Source organism: Lagenorhynchus albirostris, chromosome 3 (genome assembly GCF_949774975.1).
Source record: "Lagenorhynchus albirostris chromosome 3, mLagAlb1.1, whole genome shotgun sequence".
Lineage (NCBI taxonomy): Eukaryota > Metazoa > Chordata > Mammalia > Artiodactyla > Delphinidae > Lagenorhynchus > Lagenorhynchus albirostris.
In genome coordinates, this window is record NC_083097.1 from 143,833,851 (window position 1) to 143,852,147 (window position 18,297).

General features: G+C 43.6%; 1 protein-coding gene across 1 annotated transcript in view; it reads left to right on the top strand.

Moving 5' to 3' along the window:
* Nucleotides 1–18,297, top strand: part of TENM2 (teneurin transmembrane protein 2) — a 1,157,329-nt gene that overhangs the window by 1,105,468 nt on the left and 33,564 nt on the right. The window contains 1 exon segment of the mRNA XM_060144169.1: nt 1,301–1,536. Within this exon segment, the coding sequence (XP_060000152.1) occupies nt 1,301–1,536 (236 nt within the window).

Below are 18,297 nucleotides of genomic sequence, written 5' to 3' on the forward strand. Positions count from 1 at the left end.
TTCACATAAATATTTATATTTATGTGAAAATGTCAGTTTTCATCCCTCTGTACTCTGCCCCCACCTCTCCATCACCAGCACTCAACACACACAGTTACCTTCTCAAAGGTGGTTTTAGTCTCTTGAGCCCACCTGTTTTTTGGTCCCATTCTGAGCCTCCCTTTCTTCCAAGGGTTTGTGTGATGAGTGGGTTGTTACAGTCACAGAGCCCTTCAGCGGTCTCTCTCTTGCCAAGACCTCAAAGGTTTCTGACCGCCTCGTGGTTACTCTTGCTGTTCGACATGACGTACAGTCCAAGTGCACAGGCTGGCAAGAAAAGGGAATTGTGCAGGTAAGGAAGATATAATGTCGGTGGGCTAGCCCATTGGCCGAGGATAAACGTGTCCTGGCGCTAGATAAATGGTGTCATTGCTGGACTGTTTATCCCCCGACAGAGCCTGTTTCCATGACTCTATTTCTGCTCTGCCAGATGATTAATGATGTAGATTTTGTCTTTCTGCATGAGGGCTGCAGTCGTGACAGGTGCGCACTACCCCAAAAGCCAGGGCCTCAGAGGCCAGGCCAGCTGGACTCCTCTGCCCAAGTAGTCAGGAAGCATCGTATCTATAAAAGAAGTCTCCGACTCACATTTCCTACCTGGAACTTTTCGATAAAGGAAAAGGTCAGAAGTCTGATTGATTGACTGACTAGTGTAGATTCCATTTGGGAAGACACACACGTTATCAGCACCCACTGGCTCGGTCTCCCTCACGCTAGTTGAGTCTCTTCGGATTCCTCTGGAGTGGAGATGGCATCATGGTGGCGTCAGCAGCAACCGCATGAGGGGCGGGAAGGTTGCTTTTTCTCTGTTTTCTCAAAGAATCTTTGCAGTGGAGCTGACCTATGGTAGACCATCAGGTTAGATGGTAGGCGAAAAGAGAAAAAGAATTTTTTTAAGTAGTTTTCCTTTATTTTGTTCCATTTAAGCTAAAATATGTATGTTAAAGAGCAGGGATTTGATTGATTGACACGAATTGTGTAGGCAAGAGGCGTCTTTAAATGTACTCTTCAGTGAGTAAAAGGAAAATGTCCCAGCATAATTATTTCTGGAGTGCCACATATTAATAATGTTTTTCTTTCTGTGGAACAGTGGCATCTCTGCTACTCACCTTAACATTGCGTGTGTGCTAATTGAAGGCAGCCGTACACTGACAGCTGCAAAGTACCATGGAAACCTATAAAAATAGGGGTTCTGTTCTCTCGTGACTAACACAGTGGATAATTTATTTCCCTCTCCCCGCCCCCACTTACATTTCTCCAGATCAAGTGCGGAACAGCTACCAGCTCTGCAACAACGGTACCCTGCGGGTGATGTACGCCAACGGGATGGGCGTCAGCTTCCACAGCGAGCCCCACGTCCTAGCGGGCACCATCACCCCCACCATCGGGCGTTGCAACATCTCGCTGCCCATGGAGAATGGCCTGAACTCCATCGAGTGGCGCCTAAGAAAGGAACAGATTAAAGGCAAAGTTACCATCTTTGGCAGGAAGCTCCGGGTAAGTCGTTCCACCCAACTTGTCCCCCACAAAGTGGTAGGGGACACCCCCTTTCCTCCAGAGCTGAGGCCATCTCCCAGTTCCCAAGCCTCCATTGCGCCTTTCTCTCTTCCCTGAGAGAGACACGTGAGCCACATCCTGCTCAGACCTCGGAGAAAACGTTCTGCATTTCCTAGGACTAGAAAAGCTGGGGATTTACCTTAAGCTATAAGCAGAGATCCCTCTGGTCTTCTTTTCACACTCGCTAGCATCTTCTCTGTCAACTTTCGCTGTTTGCCCAACTCAACACATGAAGCGGTGCCCGTGGCTACTGTGCGGTTTTGGTGTGCTAAATACTGAAAGTTTTATAACGTGCTCTTTACACTCAAGGAGTGGACAGTCCGGTAGAATGTATAAACCTCAGGATAATCCGATGGGTTAAGTGAGTAGAGAGAGGAACATCCAGGGCTTCGTGGGAATCAGAGGAGGCGCTACTATCCAGCCTGCAGGCATCAGGGAAGGCTTCCTAAGAGGAAGTAACAAGCAAACTGCAGCAGGAAGTTTTAACCAACTCTAGCTTCCCCAGACTAGGCAACGTACCCACAAGTTACAACTTTAAAACCCAATATATAACATTTATTGAGGACTTTTATGATGACGTTAAATGCTTTACTTGTATTATCTTAGAGCCTGCCTGCCGATGCAGGGGACACGGGTTCGTGAAGATCCCATGTGCCGCGGAGCGGCTGGGCCCGTGAGCCATGGCCGCTGAGCCTGTGCTCCGTGACGGGGGAGGCCCGCGTACCGCGAAAAACAACAAACAGCCCTGTGGGAGTAGGTGTTATTATCTCCCTTTTTCAGATGAGGAAACAGAGGCTCTGGGACGCTAAATAACCAGTCCAAGGGTACAGCGTCTAGCAAACAAACAGCAAAGCCAGGACTCAGCCCCAGTTCTCTCTGTCTCACTTGCCAGGATTCCCAACCAGCAGGCCTCACAGCTTCCTGATTAGAGCAACAGTCATCCAGATAATCTGGTTCCTGCTCTGTTCACTTACGTGGCATCAAGAGGGACTGGTTCTTACCATCAGGCTCTCCCTCGCACCGGGGAGAATCCTCGGGATGTCAGTCAAAGTCAGCACCTATTTATTGAACACCTAACTAGGAGCCAGGCACTGTGCTATGCGCTGGAGCTACATGGCACAACAGGGGCCGCAGATACGTCAACTAACAGATAAAATCATTGCAGGGTGAGATACTCACCAGGAAGACGGTAAACAGCGCAATACGGCAGGGTTTAACACACGCTTTGCTTTGGAATTCCTGAGATTAGAAGGCTCACGCTCAACAAAACCTGGGTCATAACTTCTGCCATGTTACTGGATTGAAATCCAGCCAGCCCAGGCGACCTCCCTGCAGAGCCAGGCCACTCCATGTTAAGATTCTGCCCTTGCCTTTGTCTGGCTGGAGTTTAATTCTCCACGTTAGGTTATCAGCAGCCTCCCATGTTTTTCTTCCTCTGCTGGTATCTGCAAAGTTGCAAGCTGCAGTATCTTCCTAAAGACAAAAATGAAATGAGATTAGTAGCTAAATCCTTAATGACTGGATTTCAGGGCTGTATAATTGATTTTTGATACACTGCACCATAGAAGTTGATTAGAAATAGTAATCGTGCCTTTTCTCTGATAAATCAGTGATGAATTTTGACTAAAAGTTTTCAAAATAAAGATAAATGCAGCCCTAAAATAAAATGGCTATAATTCCCAACTCTGAATATTAAAAATCGTAATAATGGTACTCATGGTAATTAGCAGAAGTTAGGCACGCACGTCTCATAACTGAATTTCTGCCAGGGTTAGATTTGCTGGCATCATGTTTATGCAAATCGAAACACAGCTTTATCTATCAACACCTCAACATTTAATTGTCTGGTGTTAGTTCCTGTAACAATAATCACATATCCATTTAGCTCTCTCAAATGAAAATCACTATGAGATTATAACAGGTTGAGTGGACTGAAAATGTAATTTGAAAATGAGGGAGAAAGCCTGGAATTTATTTGCATCTCATTTATTTTAATTCAATTCAATTCATAAATCGTTTAGTGAATGAAATAAAAGCAACTCCTGGAAATTGCCAGGGAGCAGGTGGCAGAAGGTAGAGAGGGAAAGTAGAGGGTCACATGTGAGTCGTGTGACGTGAGCTATCCCAGAGGCCAGGATTTCAAGGGAAGGGGTATGTCATTGTATCAATCAGGGGAGAGTGGGGTGGGTGTGATCGGTTAACAAATGTGAACAAATAAGGCCTGCAATCAGGGCTTAATGAGCAGGGCTAGACATGGCAGGCATCACTGCCATCCTTCCTGGTGAGAACAGTGGGGTGACTTCAACTTAACTGCAAGGAAGCCCAGGAAATGGTGTCTTTCTGCGTGCCTCAGAAGACAATGAAAGGAGATTTGGTGACCACATAGCAGGGCCCCTGCCATCCCGATCAGGGCTGAGGGTTGCTTCACAGAAGAGTTGGAATCAGTTCTACAGAGCAGTAGGAATTAGCCAGGCAAAGATATCAGCAAGGGGTGATCAGACAGAGTGTCGCCTGTAAAAAGGCAGAGAGGTCCAAAAGAAAAGGAGTGTCATTTCAGAAAACTACTCAGTGTGGCCAGAGAGTTGGTCAGGGTTAGTTAGGGTGGGAAGGGAATGGAAGGGCATATTTTGCTAGGCTGGCATTTATCCTGAGGACAGCGGCGGGGCTGTTCCAGGGTTTGGTTAGCAGAGCGACGTGTTGGGATTTGTCGCGTTAGAAAGACCTCTCAGGCTTCCTCGGGTGCAGAGGAAGATAGAGCAGACGGGGACAGGATAGGAGGAGAGGGGTAGTCCAAACAAGAAACGAAATCATTAGCAGAGGAGACAGAGGGACATCTGAGAGCTACTTAGCACACACAATTAACAGGACTTGGCAGCCAGCAGGGTTGCTGGGTCATGCTCACCTTTTAAGGGGCCCCTTCCATGATCATGTAGACTGGGAAGCCAAGAAGCCCTCCAGACTTCAGGGGCTGGCCTGCCAGGCTCTGTGGACGGAAGAGGCAGGGAACTGAACCCCAAGACAGAGATGTGAGATTCTGACAGCCCCAGTGCTACCACTTGCAACAGGGAAGAAACTGAATGAACTTGCAGGTGCTACCACTGAACCAGCACCACGTAATTGTTGCTCCCCACCCCCACCCCACCCCCGTGGATAACAAGGGATTCGGAGAGCATCTCTGGTGTGGTAACTGAAGGTCTCGTGCATTGAGGCAAATCGCCTGACCTTTCCCAGGGACTGGCAAGCTCCCGGCAGCCTGGCCAGTTGAGTGCCGTGAGGGCTCAAGGCTCTGAGCATCCCTGGAGTTTACCGAAAATCTCGGTGAAGATATTACCATAGAACAGTACCCAGTGAAACTAGGTACCCCTTCTTCCAGCATTCCAGCCAAGGGCACCTCTCAGGTGAGGAATGCGTCAGCAGCTCTTACATAAAGGCTGGTGAAATGTAAAACGGTAGATGGATGGCCCGTGGCCACCCGCTTCCACCAAAATCTTTGTGGCCCAAGGATTTCTCCAGGAATCTCACTTGAAAGAGCCCTGCTCCCTCAGGCCCTCACCACCCAGCACTCTTCCCTGTTTCCTCTGGCCTTCAAAAAACTCACAAAGCTCTTACATCAGGGTACCTGTAAGCTCCACGACACGAGGACCATCTCACCGCTGTATCCCTGGTGACAAGTGCCACGGGATGGGCATTCAGGCAGTGGGTGACAAAGGAAGGTATGATGACCATGCCCCCTTCTAAGGCGCCTCCTTGTTTAGTGCATAAATGCCTCCGTATCTGTCAGGGATCTTTCCACTGCAAGAGAGAGACAGGAAGTGCACTCAAATTAGCTCAATTAAAAAGGGCATGTGTTGTCTTGCCTCGCGGGCCCCTAACAGAGAGGAGCTAGCCTTAGCGACTTCACCAGCTCAAATGATATCATCAGGTTGACATCCTTCTCTCGGCCCCCTTCCATCTCTTAGCAATGTTTCCCTTGACACTTAGCCTAATTTACCCCTACATTCGACTGGTGACCTCTTCACCCTGGGAGTCAGGCAGACTTGGCTAAAGATGACTCCGGGCTGATATACCAGTTCAGCTTAGTGACCCAGGGGGAAGAAGAAGCAATCTTTTACAGAATTAAAATCTAAAATCCCTTGGAAGAACTCTGAATGGCCTGCCACAGATGGAATGGCAGTCACACCCCAGGGCCAATCACTGGTCAGGCAGGTGGGGGGTCTGTGATTGGCTGGGTCACACGTGGACACGTGTCTCGTGTGACGGACATCTCAGTAAAAACTCCTAGATGGGGAAACCTTAGAGAAAGGGGGTGCTAGACCCACAGAAGGAAGAGGTGGTTAAATCACACTCATACACACCCAGGTATATTCTTCATCCTCCCTCCCTCCAAAGCCTAATCATAAAGCGAACTTCTGGTCCTGAGGACCTCTTAATGCATTAATACTCCTCCCCTCCAGCAAGACATTTTTCGAGACTTTTGGAAGAGAGAACTGAAACCACCTCCTCCTGTTAAGATTTAAAACTTCTGCTCTTTCCTAAGATGGGTTTAGTGCGTGATTCTCTCTGATAAGGCACATAACCACCCTCTAGGATATTCCCTGATTATGATTTACATAGAGATTGCAAAAGCAAGAAGCAGCTACATGTGTAGGTAGCAGAACAAAAGGAAAATTGCTTCCCAGATAATCTTCCATCATGATACCAGTATTAGTGTTATTAGTATTCCAGGAAGTGGGAGTTAGTAATTTTGTTTGGGTTTCTGTATGATTAATATGACATTGCAATTACACGTTGGCTTGTGTTACTTTTACTTTTGTGGCAAATGACAGTGACGCAGGAAAAAGGTGGGAGGCGGGTATGCATGTGTGCCTGTGAACACACACACGTGAACTCAGTTCTGCATGGAACCCACTCAGGTAGGTCTGTTAACATATGCAGTCATCACAAGAGCCTGAATTTCATCAGCCCTTCCTGCCACAGTGCATTCATTCTACACCAACCAACGTTTTATTTTTTCAAACACCTATTACGTTCCTGGCACTGTTCGAGGCACTGAGTGTTACGTTAGTGAACAGACAGGACACTGAATTCTGAGCAGTGCTTGTGCAGGCAGAACTTGCTATAACTGTAATATTAGCTTAAATAATATATAATTGGAAGGGTAAGCCTCTGCAAAATATATTCAACAGTGTATCCCCCAAGCAAACATTACTTTCGGATGACGTGCTTGCTGTTTTGATTGGTGCGATGGAAAAGTGGAAAGACCCTCATGGAGCTTTATGCTGTAGCAAGGGGAAACAGATAATAATCAAATAAGTTACAAATAGTGTAAAGAAATGGTGATGGGTGCTGTGGGGAAAAAAAAATGGTTGAAATAACAGGTAGTGTCTGATTTAGGTTAAGGCCACTCTAGGAAGATGACATTTGGGCTGAGAACTGAATGAAGAGTAGGAAATTTTCAGGAATGGAATGGCAAGAAAGCCTTCTGTGCTAAGGTACCAGCATGCGCAAAGGCCCTGAGGCAGAACATGAGCCAGTGTAGCTGGAGCAGACTAGCTGGGGGGGAGGGGAGGGGGTGAGGTCAAGGGATTGGGGCCTGACCGGTGCTGCTAAGGATCTGAGAAGCACAGACGTCCTCCCCAGATGCACCCACTGTTGAACACAAAGGAGCATTCATCTGCAGGCTGGACTGCCTTCCCCGCTTCTGAGAGGCTAGGAGACACGCAACATACTTCTACAAGTTCAGGTTGCAGGATGACAAGTCCCAGTCCGTTCGGTTCGTCCGGGCTGAGGCTCCATGTCAGACACCCCTCCTCTCTGCCACATCCCTACCCATGGACCACGTGCCCCCACTAGAACTCTCCCACAGCATCGGAAGTGAGGTTCTCTGCCTGGGCAGGGCCCTTGCTCACCACCCAAGCTTTCACCTGCTGACGTCCCCCTCTGGAATATTCTCCGAGTCATCTCCTGCCCTCACCTGTGAAGTCTCATACTTTGGGCCCCACTGAGGCAGCAGTTCCTCTGGGAAACTGGCCTCATCCATCCAGTTCTGGCTCCATGTCCCTCCTCCGTTCCCATAGTGCCTTCCTCTATTTACTCATCGCCACACGAATGTTTTTCATTGTTGGTTCATGTGTCTTTTTCCTCCTCTGACCTGTAAGGTCATGAGGTCAGGGGCCCTAACTGTCCTGCTCTAGTTTAAATATTGATCACATTAACAAGCACAGAGTAGGTGCTCAGTCAATGCTGAATGAGTGGATGTGATTTTAAGTTGACATCATGAAAATCCTCTGCCTCCAACCTCTGTCTATTAAATTCCAGGTCTTGGGGGTTCCTCCCAGAATGACTCCAATTGCTCTTTAGAATGAAGGAAGAAGCCTTTCAGATACTTGGAAGTCACAAATGTCCTGCTCACATTTTCTCATCTCAGTTTTCCTTATTAGAGCTTAGATCATCAGAGCTGCCAGTGTGCTTATACTCGGTCTAATTCAACCCCCTTGCTCACAAATGTTTGAGCACCAAGCACGTTCCAAAATAATAGAGACACTAAGAAAAATAAGATAAAGTCTCTACCCACTAGGAGCTCACAGGCCATGACAGATAAGGAAACGGAGGCATGACCAGTAAAGGTTCTGCTTTGTAATGACAAAACTGATCAGTGTTAAAACTGCAACTCAGGGCTTCCCTGGTGGCGCAGTGGTTGAGAATCTGCCTGCCGATGCAGGGGACACGGGTTCGAGCCCTGGTCTGGGAAGATCCCACATGCCGCGGAGCAACTAGGCCCGTGAGCCTGCACATCTGGAGCCTGTGCTCCGCAGCAAGACAGGCAACGACCGTGAGAGGCCCGCGCACCGCAATGAAGAGCGGACCCCGCTTGCCGCAACTGGAGAAAGCCCTCGCACAGAAACGAAGACCCAACGCAGCCAAAAATAAAAGTAAAATAAACAACCTAATGAACCGACATTTAAAAAACAAAAACAAAAAAAAACCCCTGCAACTCAAATTCAGGTCTCTCCACCTTTCTACCTCACCGCCATCCAAAACAGCAAATCATCCAAAAATCATGTTTGCTTGGGGAATACATTATTTAATGTGTTTGCAGAGGCTTACCCTTCTAATTATGCATTATTTAAGCTGATATTAAATTTATAGCAAGTTGTTATGTCTGCTCCATCCCTGATCCCATCATAGCATGGAGTCTTGTATGGGAGCTGCTTTTTAAATCCCAGAGGACTGACCCAGAAAGGAAATGAAGATGTCATCTAGGCCAGGCTTTTCCTCTGGGCGGGTGAATAACTAAACTCTCCAAGCAGGGAGTTCGCTTTTTGGCATCGCCAGACATGGAGAATCTCTTGCCCTCCCTCACTAATCGTTTCTGGGTTTCCCAGACGTGACGTGGGATGGGCAAGGGATTCTGCTGTAAGTCCAACTGAGGTCTCTCCTGCTGTGCTACAGTGCCCTTTCCAGGAGGGGATCCAGCCCAGCGTTAACTTCCTCTTTCCAGTTTCTCGATTCGCCAGCTCCCAGCATTGCCCCTCAAGCTAAGTTAGAGTCACCAGTTATAGGCCCAGCAGGGCCATTTTAATGACAGCGTTTCCTTTTCTCAGGGTTGTGTACAAGGCTCCTTGTGACAGGCGTGTGCCTGGAGAGATCAAAACGTTCTGGAGGGAGATTCCACATGGGGAAACTACTTCCCAAAGTCTGCCCTCTGCAAAAATGAAAACCATGCTAAATAGCTGAGTTTTATTAACTGGGGAAGCCAGGCTGAGGAGAATGCCCAATAATTAAAAAGAATGGCTTCCTTACCAACACAAAATTGTATTAATTTAAAAACTGGTTTCTCTGTCACTGAATACCTACTGAGCTGGCTGGGAAGGGAATTGTGCTGATCCTGGCAGTGAAAATAATTCAGAATAACTTTTATGTTCTCCAGGAAGCCTGAAGGTTAATTTAAATATTTTTAGGTGGAATTCGGAATAAGAACAGTGTGGCTAAATGAAAGCCCCGGCACACTCTGAAGCCGGGGGCGGGTGCCTACGAAGAGATGAGCGTGCCTGTCAGACCCTCCAAGATCTCGGACCCCATAGCCCAGGCACCCTCTCTTTACTGAAGGGACCCTCACAATTAAACGTATTTGACTAGATTATACGGCTGGCCTGAACTCCTTGACTCAGCTTCCAGCGAATTTATTATATTTAACTATTAGAAGGATCAGGCATTTTTATAGAAATTACGTATTTCAAAAGTTAACTCAGCGACATCACCAGGATGGGAACATAGGTCATCCCTGACTTTGCCCTCACAAGCACAGCAGCTAACAAGGATTCATGGACAGGAAACGGCCAAGAGCGTCCTAGAACACAGGGTGAGGCTGAGCCACACCCCACCACCCCCGCGCCTTGCACCACAGAGATCAAGACTTGTGTATCAGGAGGGTAACAGGAGCACCTGCACGCGGACTGCATTGCCCCTCCCCCAGGCCAACACAGCTCCACTAGTGGTAGTGGAAAAGAGAGCTCGTGGGCGACATCTGGGACCCCCCAGCATTGTGAGCTGCTTTGTGAGAGCGGCTACTCCTGTATCACCCCACAGGGACTGCAGGAGAATCTGCGGGGCTCAACCACTGGGAAGCTGATCCTGATGGAGAAAGAGGGAGGGGCTTGCAACAACCAGCGCTCAGATCTCGGTAGACCGAGTCCCTCCCTGCAGCGCCCGGGTAATCCCAGCCAGCAGCTTTGCTCAGCTGCAGAACCAAGTCAGTCTGAGCAGGGAACTTGGCAGGAGTTTTACCAGCTCTGGAGGCTGATCTGCCCACTTCCCCCTCCAAGGCATGGAAACCCAGTAATGCTCAAGCCAGGAGGCGGGCAGGCAGAGCTGATTGCCCCAGAGCAAAGTCAGTACCAGGCATGGAGGGTTCCCCTGATATGCCCAGACAGGGGGAGTTCATTCACAGCCCCATTGCTGCTAAGTGTAGCTCTCGGCCCCTTCCAACCAGAAAGCCTGTTCAGAAAATTTGGGAGGTGCCTGAAATGGACCCTCCTGCCCGACCCAGGCATGGGAGCGGATCATAGGCCTACCAGCTGCTGAGTGTGTCTCCCCACCCTGACTGGCCAGGGGGACTGGTGGGAACACGTAGAGGCTGTATAGCATAGCAAGCTCAAACAGAGAGGTGGGCAGGCAGAGCTGATAGCCTGCAAAGCAAAGCCAGTGGCCCTATTTGGCCAGGGAACTTGGGGCAGAGGTTGGTTTGAATCAAGATCACAAACAAATAGCCTTACAAACCTTGGAGCTAGTTCTTGCACTTCACCCCAAGCAGGAAAACTAATTTGTAACCCCACTCATTGCTGACTATAGGCTTCAGCCCACCCGACCAAGGAACTTAACCACAGCCCATGGGAAGCTATGTAGCCCATCCATCTGCCCTACTTACAGTGGCGCTTGAACAGAGAGCACAGTCTATGGCTTTTCCCATCTGCAGAGCAAAACCTGTAGCCCCCACCTGGAGAGGGAATTCAGTATACACTCTTCCCAAATTCAAGTCCTGAAACAAGCCGTGCAGACCCTGGATTCCATTCTGCTGCCCCACTAGGGCAGGGCAGATACCTACTGCTAAGTACAGTACCCAGGCCCACTGGTCTAGTAAGCCTGACCAGAGAACCCAGGCAACTGCAGAGCCCATCCTACAGCCTCACTTCGGCAGGGAACCGAGACAAGAGTCCTATCCAACTGTTCTCAGTCAGCAGCACACCCTCCCACCCCTGCCCTCAGAGCTCAAGCAGTTGCCTCATCCAAAAATAGACCCTGATAGCAAGCCCCAGCTGCTCAAGGTCGTCATCAGCAGACAGTTGCAGAAACTAAAACTGAGCTAACTGGCGAAGAATTCTCTCTACCAAAGCAAACCTACAAAGTCTAGAAGAGAGACCACTTACTCAAATGCACAGATACCAATGTAAGGAATGAAAGCTCATGAAAAATCAGGGAAATATAATACCACCAAAGGAAACTAAGAGAACTTCAGTAACTGAGCCTACTTAAATGAATATCTCTGAACTGTCAGCCAAAGAATTCCAAATAGTCCTCTTGAAGAACTTTAGTGAACTGCAAGAACACACAGACAAATGAAATTAGGAAAACAATTCATGAACATGACAAGAAGTTGAACAAAAGTAAAAACCATGAAAAAAATTCTAGAGCTGAAAAATACAATAACTAAACTGAAGAATTCAATTAAGAGCTTCAAAAGCAGATTCAATACAGAAGAAAAAAAAGTCAGCAATCTGGAAGACAGGACAGTTGAAATTATCCAGTCAGAGGAGCAAAAAAGAAAAACAGTGATGAAAGCCTTTGCACTTATGAGACACAAGCCCCCCACCCCCACAAAAAAAAAAAGAATATTTGCATTATGAGAATTCCAGAAGAGAAAGAGAAAGGAACAGAAAGGATACTTAAAGCAATAATGGCTGAAATCTTCCCAAACCAAAAAAGAGAAATGGACATCCAGATCTATGAGGCCCAAAGGACCCCAAATAGGCTGAACCCAAATAGGACTACACTGAGACACATTGCAATTAACATTGTCAAAAGTCAAAGATAAAGAAAGTTGAGAGCAGCAGGACGAAAGACAGACATTACATACAAGGGAATCTCCATGAGACTATCAGCAGGTTTCTCAACAGAAACTTTTCAGGCCATGCGGGAATGGGATGATATATTCAAAATATTGAAAGGGAAAAAAAAAACTGTAAACCAAGAATTCTATACCCAGCAAAAGTGTCCTCATAAATGAAGGAAGGAAAAGACTCACGAGCAAACAAGAGCAAGAGCAAGGGAGTTCACCACCATTAGACCTGCCTTACCAAAATGGTAAGGGAATTCTTTGAGTGGAAGTAAAAGGTCACTAATTAGCATCATAAAAACAGAAGAAAGTAGCATAAAACTCACTTTTAATGGTAAACATATAGTCAAAATTAGATTATGTAATATGGTAAGAGTAGTGTGAATTCACTTACAACTCTAGTTATAAGTTTAAAAAAATAATAATCATAACTACTATAATCTGTTCGTAGTTACATAGTATTAAAAATATGTAAACTATAACATCAATACCCAAAATGTGAGAAGTAAAAGTGTAAATTTTCAGAGTTATATTAAAGCTAAGTTGTTCTCAGCTTAAAATAGAATGTTATCATTTTAAGATATTTTACGTAAGCCTCATGGTAACCACAAAGGGGAAAACCTGTAGTAATTACATGGAAGAACATGATAAAGAAGTCAGAGAACACTGGTACCAAAAGACATCAAGACACACACAAAAAAAAGACAGCAAGGGGAATTCCCTGGCAGTCCAGTGGTTAGGACTCCACGCTTCCACTTCAGGGAGCCCAGGTTCGATCCCTGGTCAGGGAACTAAGATCCCACAAGCTGCACAGTGCAGCCAAAAAAAAAAAAAAAGGGCAACAGGATATGAAAAGGGGAACAATGCGTCTACAAGAAAGCCAGAAAATGATGAACAAAATGACAACAGTAAGTCCTTACTTATCAATAATTACTTCAATTGCAAACATTAAATTCTCTAATTAAAAGACATAGAATGGCTGAACTGATTTAAAAGAAAAGATCCAACAATATGCTGCCTTATATGATACTCACTTTAGCCTTAAAGACATGTATAGACTGAGAGTGAAAGGATGGAAAAGATATTTCAAACAGATAATAATCCCCAGAAAAGCAGGAGTAGCTATACTTATATGAAACAAAAGAGACTTTAAACTAAAAATGGTAAAAAGAAACAAAAAAGTTCATTATATACTGATAAAGAGGTCAATCCATTAAGATATAACAATTATAAATATTTATACACTCAACACTGAAGCATCTAAATATATAAAACAAAAACAGAGCTAAAAGGAGAAATAGCAACACAAAAATAGTTGGGAACTTTAATATCCCACTTTCAACAATGGATAGATCCTTCAGACACAGAATCAATAAGGAAACAGCAGATTTGAGCAATGCTATAGACAAAATAGACCTAACAGACATACAGAACATGCTATCTGACAACAGCAGAAAACACATTCTTCAAGCGCCCATGGAACAATTTCTAAGATAAACTATATGTTGGGCCACCAACATAGCAGATTAAAGAAGATTGAAATCATAGCAAGTTTAAAGAAGATTGAAATCATAGCAAGTTTCTCCTCTGACCACAGTGGTATGAAACTAGAAATCAGTAACAGGAGGAAAACTAGAAAATTTACAAATACATGGAAATTTTAAAACACTCTCCTGAGCAACCAATGGATCAAAAACAAACTAAAGCGGAAATTTTAAAAGTATTTTGAGACAAACGAAAATGGAACTACAACATACCAAACCTTATGGGATGCAGCAAAAGCAGTTCTAAGAGGGAAATTCACAGCAACAAACACCTGCACTAAGAGGCAAGAAAGACTCCAAATAAACAACCTAACTCTGTGTCTTAAGGAACTAGAAAAAAGGAGAACAAACTGAGCCCAAGGTTACCAGAAGGAAGGAAATAAAAGAGCAGAAATAAATAAAGAGAACAAGGAAACAATAGATGATATAAAACAAACTCACAGTTGGTTCTTTGAAAAGATCAACAAAACTGACAAACCCTTAGGTACACCAACCAAGGCAAAAAGAGAAGGGACCCAGTCAACAAAATTATAAATGAAGGGCTTCCCTGGTGGTGCAGTGGTTAAGAATCCGCCTGACAGTGCAGGGGATTCGGGCCCTGGTTCAGGAAGATCCCACATGCTGCAGAGCAACTAAGCCCGTGTGCCACAACTACTGAGCCCACGTGCCACAACTAATGAAGCCCACGTTCCTAGAGTCCATGCTTCACAACAAGAGAAGCCACCGCAATGAGAAGCCCGCGCACCGCACCAAAGAGTAGCTCCCGCTCACTACAACTAGAGAAAGCCCTCGCGCAGCAACAGAGACCCAACGCAGCCAAAAATAAAATAAATTTATTTTAAAAAAATTATAAATGAAGAAGGACACATTACAATTTATACTACAGAAATACAAAGGATCATAGGAGGCTCCTCTGAACAACTATACACCAACAAACTGAATAACCTAGAAGAAATGGAAATTTCTTAGAAACGTACAAGTTACCAAGACTGCATCAGGAAGAAATAGAAAATTTGAACAGACCAATTACTAATAAGGAGACAATCAGTAACCAGAAACTGCCCAATGAAGATAAGCTCAGGATCAGATGGCTTCACTGGTGAATTTTCCCAAACATTTTAAGAAGAATTAATACCAATCATTCTCAAATTCTTTCAAAAAAATAAAGAGGAGGGGAACACTCCCCCAAGCTTATTTTACAAAGCCAGTATTATCCCGATACCAAAACCAGAAAAGAAAACTACAGACCAATATCCCTAATGAATATAGATGCAAAAATTCCCAATAACATACTAGCAAACCAAATTCAGCAGCACCTTAAAAGGATCATTCACCATGACCTAGTGGGATTTACCCATACGATGCAAGGATGTTTCAACATATGCAAAATAGTCAGTGTGATACACCACATTAATAGAATGAAAGAAAAAATCGTATGATTATGTCAATATATGCAGAAAAAAGAATTTGACAGAATTCAACACCTGTCTGTGATAAAAACGCTTAACAAATTAGGTATAGATAGAACACACCTCAACATAATAAAGGCTATATATAACAAGCCCATAGCTACATCATACTGAACAGTAAAAGGCTGAAAGCTTTTCTCCTAAGATCAGTATCAAGACAAGGGTGCCCACTCTCACCACTCCTATTCAACATAGTATTGAAAGTTCTAGCCAGAGCAGTCAGGCGAGAAAAATAAATAAAAGGTATCAGAATTGGAAAGGAAGAAGTAAAATTATCTCTATTTGCAGATGACATGATTTCATACATAGAAAATCCTAAATACTCTGCCAGAACACTGTTGGATATAATCAACAAATTTGGCAAAAGTGTAGGATACAAAATTAACAAACAGAACTCAGTAGTGTTTCTATACACTCAGAATGGATTATCTAAAAAAGAAATGAAGAAAATGATGCTATTTGCAATAGCATCAAAAACAATAAAATAGGACCAAATTTACCAAGGAGGTGAAAGATTTCTACTTTGAAAAATACAAGACACTGATAAAAGAAATCAAAGAAGACACAAATAAATGGAAAGGTGTCCCAGTTTCATTGAATGGAAGAATTAAGATTGTTAAAATGTCAAAACTACCAAAAGCCATCTCTAGATTCAATGCAATCCCTATTACGATTCCAAAGGCATTTTTTACAAAAGTAGAAAAAAAAATTCTAAAATTTATATGGAACCATAACAGACCCCGATGACCAAAGAAATCCTAAGAAGGAAGAACAAAGCAGAAGGTATCACACTTCCTGGTTTCAAGCTAAACTGCTAAGCTACAGTCATCAAAACAGTATGGTACTGGCATAAAAGCAGACAGATAGACCAATGGAATAGAACTGAGAGCCCAGAAATAAATTCAAACTTCTATGGTCAACTCTATTTGACAAGGGAGCCAAGAATACTCAATGGAGAAAAGATAATCTCTTCAATCAATGGTGCTGTGAAAATTGGATATTCACGTGTAAAATAATGAACCTGGACCCCTGTCTTAGACCTCTCACAGACAGTAACTTGAAATTGATTAAAGACTTAAATGTAAGACTTGAAATGATCAAACTCCTCGAGGAGAAAACAGGAAGAAGCTCCTTGATATGGGTCTTGGTAATGATTTTTTTGGATATGACACCTAGAGCACAATCAATAAAATCAAAAATAAACAAGTGAGAATACGTCAACTATAAAGCTCTGCACAGCAAAAGAAACAATCAACAAAGTGAAATGACAATTACAAAATGGGGAAAAAATATTTGTGAACATATATCTGATAAAGGATTAACATCTAAAATTTATTTTAAAAACCTCATACAATCCAATGGCAAAAAAAAAAAAATTAAAAATTGGATTGGGCAAAGGACCTGAATAGAAATTTTTTCAAAGAAGATGTACAGATGGCCAACAGGTACATGAAAAGATGCTCAACATCACTAATCACTAGGGAGATGCAAATCAAGGACACAATGAGATATCACCTCACCACCACCACCCCCCCCCATTAGAATGACCATCCTAAAAAGACAAGAGTTAACAAGTGCGGTGAGGATGTGGAGAAAAGGGAACTCTTGTGCACTATTCGTGGGGTTGTAAATTGGTGCAGCCACTATGGAAAACAGTATGAAGGGTCCTCAAAAAATTAAAAATATAATAGAACTACTATATGATCCAGCAATTCTACTTTTGGGAATAAGTCTGAAGAAAAAAAACAATGGATATCTGTTTCCCCATGTTCATAGCAGCTATTTATAATAGCTAAAATATGGAAATATCCTAAGTGTCCATTGACAGTGAATGGATAAAGAGGTTGTGGTATATATATACAATGGAATGTTATTCAGTCATTAAAAAAATGAGGAAATTCTGCCATATGCAACAACATGGATGAATCTTGAGGGCACTGTGCTAAGTGAAATAAGTCAGACAGAGAAAGACCAATACTGTATGATCTCACTTACAGGTGTAATCCATAAAACAAACAAACAAAAATATCCCAAAACTTATAGTAAAAGAGATCAGGTTTGTGGTTACCAGAGGCAGAGGTGGGGGAGGTAGAACTGGAGGAAGGTGATCAAAATGCACAAACTTCCAGTTATAAGATAAATAAGTGCTAGGTATGTAACGTACAACATGATGACCATGGTTAACCCTGCCGTATTATGTGTGAAGTTGTTAAAGAAAAGTATTACATAATGACAAAGGGGTAAATCCAACAACAGGATATAATATTTGTAAGTATTTATGCACCCAACATAGGATAACCTAAATATATAAAGCAAATATTAACAGATCTCAAGGGAGAAATAGACAGGAATACAACAATAGTAGGAGACTTAATACCCCACTTACATCAATGGATAGATTATCCAGACAGAAAATCAATAAGGAAACATTGGCCTTAAATGACATATAAGACCAGATAAATTTAACAGATATAAATAGAACGTTCCATCCAAAAACAACAGAATACACATCTCCTCAAGTGCACTGGGAACTTTCCCCAGGATAGATCATATATGAGGCCACAATACAATTCTTAAAAAATGTACAAGGTTGAAATCATATCAAGCATCTTTTCTGACCACAATGGTTTGAAACTAGAAATAGAACTCAATTAGAAGAAGAAAACTAGAACATTCACAAGTATATGGAGATTAAGCAACATGCTATAGATCAGTGAGTGAAACAAATCAAAAGAGAAATAAAAATATACCTTGAGACAAATGAAAATGGAAATACAACATAAACTTAAGGGATACAGGAAAAGCAGTTCTAAGAGGGAAGTTCATAGTGGTAAATGTCTACCTGAAGAAACAAGAAAAATCATAAATACACAACCTAACTTTATACCTCAAACAAAGCCCAAAGTTAGTAGCAGGAAGGAATAATACAGATCAGAGCAAAAAAAATGAACGAAACAGAGATTAAACAATAGCAAAAATTCAATGAAACCAAGAGCTAGTTCTTTGAAAAGATAAACAAGATTGACAAACCTTTAGCTAGATTTAAGAAAAAAGAGAGGACTCAGATAAATCTGAA